The 13529-nt window shown below is 55.5% G+C and overlaps 1 protein-coding gene across 1 annotated transcript in view; it reads right to left on the reverse strand.

Annotated features, from left to right (window-relative positions):
• Window positions 1-522: 522 nt before the first annotated feature.
• SYMPK (symplekin scaffold protein) overlaps window positions 523-13529 on the reverse strand; it is a gene marked incomplete at its 3' end in the record, with an annotated part of 33364 nt that continues 20357 nt past the window's right edge. Inside the window, exons 17-28 of the mRNA XM_083877167.1 lie at window positions 13204-13351; window positions 10979-11139; window positions 9602-9710; window positions 8364-8464; window positions 8170-8260; window positions 6447-6548; window positions 4813-5000; window positions 3329-3400; window positions 3059-3235; window positions 2369-2446; window positions 1303-1533; window positions 523-576 (exon numbers count right to left, since the gene is read on the reverse strand). Of these exons, the coding sequence (XP_083733293.1) occupies window positions 523-576; window positions 1303-1533; window positions 2369-2446; window positions 3059-3235; window positions 3329-3400; window positions 4813-5000; window positions 6447-6548; window positions 8170-8260; window positions 8364-8464; window positions 9602-9710; window positions 10979-11139; window positions 13204-13351 (1512 nt within the window). The remainder of the gene's footprint in view (window positions 577-1302; window positions 1534-2368; window positions 2447-3058; window positions 3236-3328; window positions 3401-4812; window positions 5001-6446; window positions 6549-8169; window positions 8261-8363; window positions 8465-9601; window positions 9711-10978; window positions 11140-13203; window positions 13352-13529) is intronic.

A 13529-nucleotide genomic window follows, 5' to 3' on the forward strand; every position in this document is an offset into this window, starting at 1 on the left:
CCGCCAGGACCCCCAAAAACCATTCAGGACCCCCAAAAACTCCTCCCAGATTTTTATTGGACCCGTCCCAAGGAATGTCACCTGTCCCCAGGTGGTGTCACCTGTCCCCAGGTGTGTCCCCTTTTCAGGATCCCACCCCTAAAAACCATCCGGGGCCCCCCAAAAATCCAGTCAGGACCCCCAAAAACTCCTCCCAGATTTTTATTGGACCCTCCCAAGGAATGTCACCTGTCCCCAGGTGTGTCACCTGTCCCCAGGTGTGTCACCCATCAGGGACCCCCCAAAAACCAGCCAGGAGCCCCCAAAAACCAGCCAGGACCCCCAAAAACTCCTCCCAGATTTTTATTGGACCCTCCCAAGGAATGTCACCTGTCCCCAGGTGGTGTCACCCATCCCCAGGTGGTGTCACCTGTCCCCAGGTGTGTCCCCTCAGCCCTCGGAGGGTCCGGGGGGGACATCAGGGACCCCCCCCGGGGGCACCTCGGGGCTTTGGGTGCCGGGGGGGGGCGGCTCTGAGGAGGGGGGGCTGCCAGGGGGGGCTTCGGCCTGGGGGGGCTCCGTGCCCGGGGGGGGGTCCTGGGGGGACAAAAGGGACAAATTTGGGGTCAGAAATGCCCCCAACCCCCCCAAAAAAAGTGTGGGGTCTCATTTTGGGGAGGGGTCTCACTTTGGGGGGGGGGATCAGGAATGTCCCATCACCCCAAAAATGGGATAGAAATAAAAGGAGGGGGGGGTCTCATTTTGGGGGGGGGACAAAGAGGGGAGGGGTCTCATTTTGGGGGGGTCCTGGAGGTGACAAAGGGGAAAAATGGGGAAGGGTCTCACTTTGGGACCCCCACCCAAAAAAATGGGGTACAAAAAAAGGGAGGGGTCTCATTTTGGGGGGGACAAAGGGGACAAATGGGGAGGGGTCTCATTTGGGGGGGGTCCTGGAGGTGACAAAAGGGACAAATTGGGGCGGGGTCTCTCACCTGGGGGGGGGGTCTCATTTGGGGGGGTCAAGGGGACAAAAAGAGGGGGGGTCTCTCACCTTGGGGGTCTCCAGGGCGGCCCCATCGGGGGGGACAAAAGGGACAAATGAGGAGGGGTCTCATGTGGGGGTGACAAAGGGGGGGGTCTCTCACCTTGGGGGTCTCCTGGAGGTGACAAAGAGGGGGGGCCTTGAGGGGACAAATTGGGGGGGGAGTCTCTCACCTTGGGGGGATCAAGGGGACAAAAGGGGGGGGGTCTCTCACCTTGGGGGTCTCCAGGGCGGCCCCATCAGGGGGGGACAAAGGGGACAAATGGGGAGGGGTCTCTCACCTTGGGGGTCTCCAGGGCGGCCCCATCGGGGGGCGACACGTCCCCGCCACCCCCCGAGCTCTCCTCATCCTCGGGGACGCTGATGAAGATGTTGGGGGGCTCCAGGTCCGGCCCCCCCAAATCGGGGAGGGGCTCCGAGGGGGAGGAGCCTGAGCTGGGACCGCCCCCCTGGCCTTGGGGACCCGCCCTGGCTTTGGGGTCCTCCTCGCTGGGGCGTTTGGGGGGCTTCTCCTGGGGACACGGGGGACCAGAAATTGTCACCTGGGTCACCACAGGTGAGGGGAGACCCCCAAATTGTCACCTGGGTCACCACAGGTGAGGGGGGGACCCCCAATTGTCACCTGGGTCACCACAGGTGAGGGGGGACCCCCAAATTGTCACCTGGGTCACCAGAGGTGAGGGGGGACTCCCAAATTGTCACCTGGGTCACCACAGGTGAGGGGGGACCCCCAATTGTCACCTGGGTCCCCACAACTTGTCACCTGTCCCCAGAGGTGAGGGGGGACCCCCAAATTGTCACCTGGGTGCTCATAGGTGAGGGGGGACCCCAGATTGTCACCTGGGTCCACAGGTCCCCCTGTCCCCTCCCATGTCCCTCCTTGTCCCCACCTCTCCAAGTGTCCCTTGTCCCCTCCCCTGTCCCCTCCTGTCCCCCTGTCCCCACCTCTCCAGGTGTCCCTTGTCCCCCTGTCCCCATTTCTCAAGGTGTCCCCTGTCCCTCCCTGTCCCCTCCCCTGTCCCCTCCTGTCCCCTCCTGTCCCCTTGTCCCCACCCCTCCAGGTGTCCCCTGTCCCTCCCTGTCCCCTCCTGTCCCCTCCCCTGTCCCCTCCTGTCCCCTTGTCCCCACCCCTCCAGGTGTCCCCTGTCCCTCCCTGTCCCCTCCTGTCCCCACTCCTCCAGGTGTCCCCACCCCTCCAGGTGTCCCCTGTCCCCCCCAGGTGTCCCCTGTCCCCTCCAGGTGTCCCCACCCCTCCAGGTGTCCCCCTGTCCCCCCCAGGTGTCCCCCTGTCCCCTCCAGGTGTCCCCACCTCTCCAGGTGTCCCCTGTCCCCCCCAGGTGTCCCCACCTCTCCAGGTGTCCCCTCGGGCTCGTGGCGGGTGGTGGCCTCCAGGATGGCCATGGTGGACAGCGGGATGTGAGCTTGCTGTGACACGGGGACACACGGGGACACACGGGGACACACGGGGGACATGGTGACATCCTGACACATGTCACCTGTCCCCGGGGTGTCACCTGTCCCAGGTGATATCACCTGTCCTAGGTCATGTCCCCTTGTCCCCAGAGGATGTCACCTGTCCCCATGGGATGTCACCTGTCCCTTGAGAGGTGTCATCTGTCCCTTGGGCATGTCCTCTGTCCCCAGGGCGTGTCCCCAGCCCCAGGGGGATGTCACCTGTCCCCAGGGCCTGTCCCCTTGTCCCCAAGGGATGTCACCTGTCCCCTGGTCATGTCCTGTGTTCCCAGGGGTGTCACCTTTCCCAGGTGATGTCACCTGTCCCCTGGTCATGTCACCTGTCCCAGGTGATATCACCTGTCCCCAGGGCGTGTCCCCAGCCCCCGGGGGATGTCACCTGTCACCTGGTGAGGTGTGAGGGCTCGTGGAGCTTGGGGCACTTGTCACCTGTCCCAGGCCATGTCCCCCATCCCCAGTGGATGTCACCTGTCCCAGGCCATGTCCCCCATCCCCAGGCCATGTCCCCCCATCCCCAGGGTGTGTCACCTGTCCCAGGTGATGTCACCTGTCCCCGAGTGTCACCTGGTGAGGTGTGAGGGCGCGCACGTGGCTCAGCAGGGGCTCCCTCAGCTCGGGGCACTTGTCGAAGACGGCGGCCAGCTGGGGGGGGGGCAGCTGCAGAACCACCTGGAACGACTGCGGCTTCGTCCTCTGGCAGCACTTGATGAACCCCTCCCACACCTTGGGGTACTTCCACACCTGGGGAACACACCTGGGGGTCAGCACGGGCACCCGGGGGTCACCTGGGGGTCAGCAGAGTCACCCCTGACACCTGGGGACACCTGGGGACACCTGCAGGGACTGCGGCTTCGTCCTCTGGCAGCACTTGATGAACCCCTCCCACACCTTGGGGTACTTCCACACCTGGGGGACACACCTGGGGGTCACTGGGGACACCTGGGGGTCACCTGAGGACACCTGGGGGTCATCTGGGGATAACTGGGGACACCTGGGGGACACCTGGGGGTCACCTGGGGATACCTGGGTGGCACTGGGGACACCTGGGGGCCATTGGAGACACCTGGGGGTCAGCAAGGACACCTGGGGGTCACCTGGGGGCACCTGAGGACACCTGGGGGTCATTGGGGACACCTGGGGGGCATCTGGGGACACCTGGAATCACTTGAAGGTCAGCAAGGACACCTGGGGGTCACTTGGAGGCACCTGAGGACACCTGGGGGTCACCTGGAATCACTTGGGGGTCAGTAAAGACACCTGAGGGGTCACTGGGGACACCTGGGGGTCAGCAGGGGACACCTGGGGACACCTGGGGACACCTGGGGACACCTCGGGACACCTGCAGGGACTGGGGCTTTGTCCTCTGGCAGCACTTGATGAACCACTGGAACTTTTTTTTGACATTTGGCTGAATTTTGGAGTAAATTCAGCCGAATTTCAGGACAATTTTTGGGCTGATTTTGAGGCAATTCCGCTGAATTTTTTGTGGGATTTTTTTTTTTTGTCAATTTTGGGGGATTTTTGGGTGAATTTCTGGGAAATTTTGAGGGATTTTGGGCTGAATTTTGGGACAATTTCACTGGAATTTTGGGGGATTTTTGGGGTGAATTTTGGAGTAATTTCAGTGGAATTTTTGGGGGATTTTGGGGAGAATTTTGCAGGAATTTTGGGGTAATTTTTGGAGATTTTTGGGGGGATTTTTGGGGTGTTTTTAGGCTGAATTTTTTGGGTAATTTCACTGGGATTTTGGGGTGAATTTTGGTGCAATTTTGATGGAATTTTTGGGTCTTTTTGGATGAATTTTTTGGGTAATTTCAGTGGATTTTTGGGGTGAATTTTTTGGAATTTTTGGGGTGAATTTTTTTTAATTTTGGTGCAATTTTAGTAGAATTCTTTTGGGATTTTGGGGTGAATTTTGTGATAATTTCTGTGGAATTTTGGGGTTATTTCTGGGGGATTTTGGGGTGAATTTTTTTGGGTAATTTCACTGGGATTTTGGGGTGAATTTTGGTGCAATTTTGATGGAATTTTTGGGTCTTTTTGGATGAATTTTTTGGGTAATTTCAGTGGAATTTTTGGGTGAATTTCAGTGGAATTTTTGGGTGAATTTTTTTGGAATTTTTGTGGAATTTTTGGGGCAATTTCAGTAGAATTTTGGAGTAATTTCACAGGATTTTTTTTTTTGACATTTGGCTGAATTTTGGCGTAATTTCAGCAGAATTTTTTGTGAATTTCAGGGCAAATTTTGGGCAGATTTTGGGACAATTTAATCAGATTTTTTGGGGGATTTTTTTTTGGATTTTTGGGTGATTTTGGACCTGTTTCATGATGAGCCTGGAGAGGATGTTCATGACGAAGCCCCCCAGGCGGGGGTACATGGTCAGGGCCTGGATCACCGTCCTCATCAGCAGCATCGGCAGCGGGTTCTGCTCCATCAGCTGCTGCATCACCACGGCCAGAACCTCCGAGGTGTAAACGTTCCGCTCCCCAAAACACAGGTTCGTGGCTGGGGGGAGACCACAGGGGACATGGGAGGGACTGGGAGGGGATTTGGGGGGACTGGGAGGGACTGGGAGGGACTGGGAGGGGATTTGGGGGGACTGGGAGAGACTGGGAGGGGATTTGGGGGGACTGGGAGAGACTGGGAGGGACTGGGAGGGGATTTGGGGGGACTGGGAGAGACTGGGAGGGGATTTGGGGGGACTGGGAGAGACTGGGAGGGACTGGGAGGGGATTTGGGGGGACTGGGAGAGACTGGGAGGGACTGGGAGGGGATTTGGGGGGACTGGGAGAGACTGGGAGGGACTGGGAGGGGATTTGGGGGCATTGGGAGGGACTGGGAGGGACCGGGAGGGGTTACAGGGGCACTGGGAGGGGATTTGGGGGGACTGGGAGAGACTGGGAGGGACTGGGAGGGGATTTGGGGGGACTGGGAGGGACTGGGAGGGACCGGGAGGGGTTACAGGGGCACTGGGAGGGGATTTGGGGGGACTGGGAGAGACTGGGAGGGACTGGGAGGGGATTTGGGGGGACTGGGAGAGACTGGGAGGGACTGGGAGGGGATTTGGGGGGACTGGGAGGGACTGGGAAGGGATTTGGGGGAACTGGGAGGGACTGGGAGGGGATTTGGGGGGACTGGGAGGGACTGGGAGGGATTTGGGGGGACTGGGAGGGACTGGGAGGTGATTTAGGGGGACTGGGAGGGGATTTAGGGGGACTGGGAGGGATTACAGGGGCACTGGGAGGTACTGGGAGAGGATTTGGGGGCATTGGGAGGGACTGGGAGGGGATTTGGGGGGCCTGGGAGGGAATTTGGAGGGACTGGGAGGGGATTTGGGGGAACTGGGAGAGACTGGGAGGGGATTTGGGGGCACTGGGAGGGACTGGGAGGGACTGGGATGGATTACAGGGGCACTGGGAGGGACTGGGAGAGTATTTGGGGGGACTGGGAGACACTGGGAGGGGATTTGGGGGCACTGGGAGGGACTGGGAGGGACTGGGAGGAGCTGGGAGGGGATTTGGGAGGACTGGGAGGGTATTGAGAGGTACTGGGAGACACTGGGAGGGGATTGGGGGGGACTGGGAGGGGATTTGGGGGCACTGGGAAGGATTGGGAGAGACTGGGAGGGGATTTGGGGGGACTGGGAGGGACTGGGAGGCACTGGAGTCCATGGACAGTGATCCCACGTCCCCTCCACGTCCCTGTCACCTCCTGGGTGTCCCCTGGGTGTCCCTGTCACCCCCTGGGTGTCCCCATGTCCCCCTGGGTGTCCCCTGTCCCCGTGCCCACCTTTGATGACAGATTTCATGTCACACTTGGAGGAGTCAATGAACAAATGTCCCATGTCCCCATCACGTCCCATGTCCCCTCCATGTCCCCCTGTCCCCTCGTTGTCCCTGTCACCCCCTGGGTGTCCCCTGTCCCCTGGGTGTCCCCTGTCCCCGTGCCCACCTTTGATGATGGATTTCATGTCACACTTGGAGGAGTCGATGTTGTGCAGGGCGATCAGCAGCTCCCCGGGGTTCAGGGGGGACACGGCCGAGGTGCCGTCACCTGTGGGGACACCGGGGGTGACAGGGGACATTGGGGGGACACCGGGGGTGACAGGGGACATTGGGGGGACACCGGGGGTGACAGGGACAGGGGACACTCGGGAGGGACAGGGGACATCAGGGGGACACCGAGGGGTGACAGGGACAGGGGACACTGAGGGGTGACAGGGGACATTTGGAGGGGACAGGGGACACCAGGGGGGGACAAGGGACACTGAGGGGTGACAAAGGACATCAGGGGGACACCGAGGGGTGACAGGGACAGGGGACACTGAGGGGTGACAGGGGACATCAGGGGGACACCGAGGGGTGACAGGAACAGGGGACACTGAGGGGTGACAGGGGACATCAGGGGGACACTGAGGGGTGACAGGGACAGGGGACACTGAGGGGTGACAGGGACAGGGGACACTGAGGGGTGACAGGGGACATCAGGGGGACACCGAGGGGTGACAGGAACAGGGGACATTGAGGGGGGACAGGGGACACTGAGGGGTGACAGGGGACACAAGGGGGTGACAGAGACACCGGGGGGGACAGGGACAGGGGACACCAAGGGGTGACAGGGACAGGGACACCACAGGGGGGACAGGGACACCACAGGGGGGACAGGGACAGGGGACACACCCCAGGGTGGCCCTGGGGTCACCCCGTGCTCCCATCCTGGGATGGCACAGTGTCCCCAACCCCTGGGCTGTCCCATGTCCCCAGCTGTACCCAGGGCTATCCCCATGTCCCCAGGGCTGTCCCCATGTCCCCAATCTGTCCCCATGTCCCCAATCTGTCCCCAGCTGTCCCCAGACTGTCCCAAGCTGTCCCCAAGCTGTCCCCATGTCCCCAGAGCTGTCCTCAATCTGTCCCCAGGGCTGTCCCCATGTCCCAGGGCTGTCCCCAAGCTGTCTCCATGTCCCCAGAGCTGTCCCCAATCTGTCCCCAGACTGTCCCCAGCTGTCCCCATGTCCCCAGAGCTGTCCCCAGGGCTGTCCCCATGTCCCAGGGCTGTCCCCAAGCTGTCTCCATGTCCCCAGACTGTCCCCAATCTGTCCCCAAGCTGTCTCCATATCCCCAGACTGTCCCCAAGCTGTCCCCTCACCGTGCTGTGTCCCCAGCTGTCCCCAAGCTGTCCCCTCACCGTGCTGTGTCCCCAGCTGTCCCCATGCCCCCAGGCCTGTCCCCATGTCCCCAGGGCTGTCCCTTGTCCCCTCACCGTGCTGTGTCCCCAGGAGCCGGTTGAACACCTCCTTCCCCATGTCCCCAATCTGTCCCCATGTCCCTAGGACTGTCCCCATGTCCCCAGACTGTCCCCATGCCCCTGCCCCTTGTCCCCTCACCGTGCTGTGTCCCCAGACTGTCCCCATGTCCCCAGACTGTCCCCAAGCCGTCCCCTCACCGTGCTGTGTCCCCAGCTGTCCCCAGACTGTCCCCAAGCTGTCCCCTCACCGTGCTGTGTCCCCAGCAGGCGGTTGAACACCTCCTTCCCCATGTCCCCAATCTGTCCCCATGTCCCCAGGATTGTCCCCATGTCCCCAAACTGTCCCCAGCTGTCCCCATGTCCCCAAGCTGTCCCCTCACCGTGCTGTGTCCCCAGCTGTCCCCAGACTGTCCCCAGGCTGTCCCCTCACCGTGCTGTGTCCCCAGCAGGCGGTTGAACACCTCCTTGACCACGATGGGGTTGAGTTTGATGAGTTTGGGCAGCGCCTGGATCACCTCTTTCTGCACGGGTGACACCGGTGACGCTCAGGTGACACCCAGGTGACACCGGTGACACCGAGGTGACACTGGGGACACCGGGGGAGGGGACAGGAGCCACCCTGACCTTCTCGAGGCCGTTGAGGACGGGGATGAGGAAGCGAACGTCGGGCAGGCGCTTGTGGTAGAGATCGCGGACCCGCTTCACCAGCTCCGGGGACGGCGGCACTGCGGGGACAGAGGTGGCACTGGCATTGTCACCTGTGTCACCTGCTGTCACCTGGGGTCACCTGCTGTCACCCCCAGTGAGGGGACACAGGTGGCATTGTCAGCTGGTGTCACCCCCAGTGACGGCGGCACTGCGGGGACAGAGGTGGCACTGGCATTGTCACCTGTGTCACCTGCTGTCACCTGCCGTCACCTGCTGTCACTCCCGGGAAGGGGACAGGGGTGGCACTGTCAGCTTTGTCACCTGGTGTCACCACTGGGAGGGGACATGGGGGTCACCACCGGGAGGGGACATCAATGTCATTGTCACCTTTGTTATCCGGTGTCACCCCCAGTGAGGGTGGCACTGCTGGGGATAGGGGTGGCGTTGTCACCTTTGTCACCTGGTGTCACCTGGTGTCATCCCCAGTGAGGGGATAGGGGTGGAATTGTCACCTTTGTCACCCCCAGGATGGGACAGGGGTGTCACCGTCACCCCAGGAGGGGACAGGAGGGGACAGAGGGGTCAGAGGGGACAGGGCTGTCACTGTCACCCCCAGGAGGGGACAGGAAGGGACAGGAGGGGACAGGGGTGTCACTGTCACCCCAGGAGGGGACAGGGGTGTCACTGTCACCTTTGTCACCCCAGGAGGGGACAGGAGTGTCACTGTGATCACCAGGAGAGGACAGGGGTGTCACTGTCACCCCCAGGAGGGGACAGGGGTGTCACTGTCCCCTCTGTCACTCCCAGGAGGGGACAGGGATGTCACTGTCACTCCCAGGAGGGGACAGGGGTGTCACTGTCACCCCAGGAGGGGACAGAGGGGACAGGGGTGTCACTGTGACCCCAGGAGGGGACAGAGGGGACAGCGGTGTCACTGTGACCCCAGGAGGGGACAGAGGGGACAGAGGGGACAGAGAGGACAGGGGTGTCACTGTCACCCCCAGGAGGGGACAGGGGTGTCATTGTCACTCCCAGGAGGGGACAGGGGTGTCAGTGTCACCCCAGGAGGGGACAGCGGTGTCACTGTCACCCCAGGAGGGGACAGAGGGGACAGTGTCACCCCAGGAGGGGACAGGGGTATCACTGTCACCCCAGGAGGGGACAGGAGGGGACAGTGTCACCCCAGGAGGGGCCAGAGGGGACAGGGGTGTCACCTTTGTCGGTCAGGCTGTGCAGGCAGCGCGTCACCAGAGTCTCGGCCCCTTTGGGACAATTCTCCACCAGCAGCAGCAGCTCCGGGGAGTTCATCCCCATCCCGCGGATCTGGGCAGAGTTATAATAATTTAAATTAATTATAATTTATTTTATTTTAATTTATTTTATTTTAATTTAATTTATTTTAATTTAATTTAATTTAATTTTAGCGAGAGTTCATCCCCATCCCGCGGATCCGGACAGGGTTAACAATGTTTAATTAATTATAATTTTATTTTATTTTATTTTATTTTATTTTATTTTATTTTATTTTCACCCCACTAATTGATAACTGGGACAGGAAAAGGTGATTTCCAATGGCAACAATGGATGTCCCTGATGTCCCCAAATGTCCCCAAATGTCCCCTCAATGACCCCACATTGGTGACACCCAACTGCCCCAATTAACCAACCCCATTAATTGATAACTGGGACAGGAAAAGGTGATTTCCAATGGCGCCAATGGATGTCCCCAATGTCCCCAAATGTCCCCAAATGTCCCCAAATGTCCCTAAATGTCTCACCACCTGTTCAATGATCTCCATGATGGTGACACCCAACCATCTCAATTTTTCCCCAATTAACCAACCCCACTAATTGATAACGGGGACAGGAAAAGGTGATTTCCAATGGCGCCAATGGATGTCCCCAAATGTCCCCAAATGTCCCCAAATGTCCCCAATGTCCCCAATGTCCCTTCACCATCTCCATGTCACCTCCATGATGGAGACACCCAACTGCCCCAATTAACCAACCCCACTAACTGATAACGGGGACAGGAAAAGGTGATTTCAAATGGCACCAATGGATGTCCCCAATGTCCCCAGTGTCCCCAAATGTCCCTAAATGTCCCCAAATGTCCCCAAATGTCCCTAAATGTCCCCTCAATGACCCCACATTGGTGACACCCAACTGTCCCAATTAACCAACCCCACTAATTGATAACAGGGACAGGAAAAGGTGATTTCCAATGGCACCAATAGATGTCCCCGATGTCCCCAAATGTCCCCAAATGTCCCCAATGTCCCCTCAATGACCCTACACTGGTGACACCCAACTGTCCCAATTAACCAACCCCACTAATTGATAACGGGGACAGGAAAAGGTGATTTCCAATGGCACCAATGGATGTCCCCAATGTCCCTAAATGTCCCCAAATGTCCTAAATGTCCCTTTACCATCTCCATGTCACCTCCATGATGGCGACACTCAACCACCCCAATTAACCAACCCCACTAATTGATAACAGGGACAGGAAAAGGTGATTTCCAACGGCACCAATGGATGTCCCCAATGTCCCCAAATGTCCCCAATGTCCCCGGTGTCCCCAGACCCACGGGCTGCTCGATGACGCGGAGCACGGTGCGCTTGATGTCGGCGATGGCCTCGGTGTAGACCGACGCCAGCTCGTGGATCAGTTTGTGGTTGTGGGGCAGCAGGGCCAGGTACAGGTACAGGCACTGCTTGATGGTCTCCTCCGTCCAGGGGGCTGCCACCTCTGGGGGACAAAAAACGGGGTGAAAAGGAGAAAAAATGGGGTGAAAAGGAGAAAAAATGGGGTTAAAATGGGAAAAAACGGGAAAAAAACGGGGTTAAAATGAGAAAAAATGGGGTGAAAAGGAGAAAAAATGAGGAATTATTGAGCAAAAATGGGGCTATAGTGACTAAAAATGGGCTGTTTATGACCCAGTTAATGGTGTCACCTCTGGGGACACCAAAGTGACAAAAAATGGGGTGAAAATGAGAAAAAACGGGAAAAAACGGGGTGAAAATGGGAAAAAATGGGAAAAAAGGGGGTTAAAAGGAGAAAAAATGGGGTTAAAATGAGGAAAAATGGGGTTAAAAGGAGAAAAAATGGGAAAAAACGGGGTTAAAAGGAGAAAAAAAGAGGTTAAAATGAGCAAAAATGGGGTAAGAATGAGCCAATTAATGGTGTCACCTCTGGGGACAAAAAAGTGACAAAAAATGGGGTAAAAAACGAGAAAAAATGGGGCGAAAAGGAAAAAAAAGTGGTTAAAATGAAGAAAAATGGACTGATAAAAACCCAATTAATGGTGTCACCTCTGGGGACAAAAAGCGGGGTGAAAAGGAGAAAAAACGAGAAAAAATGGGGTAAAAATGAGAAAAAATGGGGAAAAACGGGGTGAAAAGGAGAAAAAATGGGGTGAAAATGAGGAAAAATGGGAAAAAACAGGGTGAAAATGTGAAAAACGGGAAAAAATGGGGTAAAAATGGGGTTAAAATGAGGAAAAATGGGGTGAAAATGGGGTTAAAATGAGGAAAAATGGGGTGAAAATGGGAAAAATCGGTAAAATAAGAAAAAATGGGGTTACAATGAGAAAAAACAAGGTGAAAATAAAAAAAATGGGAAAAATGGGGTTAAAATGAGAAAAAATGGGGTTAAAATGAGAAAAAATGGGGTGAAAAGGAGAAAAATGGGAAAAAATGGGGTTAAAATGGGGTTAAAATGAGAAAAAATGGGGTGAAAATGAGAAAAAATGGGAAAAAGGGGGTGAAAAGGAGAAAAAATGGGGTGAAAATGAGGAAAAACGGGAAAAACAGGGTTAAAAGGAGAAAAAATGGGGTTAAAATGAGGAAAAATGGGAAAAAACGGGGTTAAAATGAGAAAAAATGGGGTGAATATAAAAAAAATGGGAAAAAATGGGGTAAAAATGAGAAAAAATGGGGTGAAAATGGGGGAAAATGGGAAAAAATGGGGTAAAACCGAGAAAAAACAGGAAAAAATGGGGTAAAAATGGGGTTAAAATGAGGAAAAATGAGAAAAAATTGGGTTAAAATGGGAAAAAATGGGGTGAAAATGAGGAAAAACGGGAAAAAATGGGGTAAAAATGGGTTTAAAATGGGAAAAATGGGGTGAAAATGAAAAAAATTGGGAAAAAATGGGGTGAAAATGAGAAAAAACAAGGTAAAAATGAATAAAAATTGGTTGGTATTGACACAATTAATGGTGTCACCTCTGGGGACAACAAAGGGATAAAAAAATGGGGCAAAAAATGAGAAAAAATGGGGTTAAAATAAGAAAAAATGGGGTTAAAATGAGGAAAAATGGACTGATAAAAACCCAATTAATGGTGTCACCTCTGGGGACACAAAAGGGACAAAAAACGAGGTGAAAATGAGAAAAAATGGGGTGAAAAGGAGAAAAAACGGGGTGAAAAGGAGAAATTTAGGATTTCCCATAAAATATTTAGGGTTTTCTATTGAATATTCGGGATTTCCCATTAAATATTTGGGTTTTCCCATTAAATATTTAAAATTTTCCATTAAAATACCCCGATTTCTCCATAAAATATCCCAATTTCTCCATAAAATATTTAAGATTTCCCCTAAAAAATTCAGAATTTCCCTTAAAAAATTCAATATTTTCCCTAAAAAATTCAGGATTTCCCCTAAAAAATTCAATATTTCCCCTAAAAAACTCAGAATTTCCCCTAAAAAATTCATTTTTTTTCCTAAAAAATTCAATATTTCCCCTAAAAAATTCAAGATTTGAATAAAACCTTTAAAATTTAAACAAAACAATTTTTATTTTGTGTCTCACCCGTGTCCTTGTCGGCCCCGAAAAGCACCGAGGGGGGGTTGGGGTGCACCAGGAGCTGCAGGTAATTGAGGGCGAATTTCTCCACGTACTCCCGGAGCTGCTCCTTCTCGTACAGGTGTTTGATGAACAGCAGCGCCTGCTGCCGCACCTGGGGGACACCTGAGAGTCACCTGAGAGTCACACCTGGGTCACCTGAGTGTCACCTGAGTGTCACCTGTTACCTGTGTGTCATTAATGTCACACCTGTGTCACCTGTGTGATCTCGTACAGGTGTTTGATGAACAGCAGCGCCTGCTGCCGCACCTGTGACAACACCTGAGTGTCAC

The sequence above is a fragment of the Zosterops lateralis genome (genome assembly GCF_965231275.1).
Source record: "Zosterops lateralis genome assembly, chromosome: 23".
Classification (NCBI taxonomy): Eukaryota; Metazoa; Chordata; class Aves; order Passeriformes; family Zosteropidae; genus Zosterops; species Zosterops lateralis.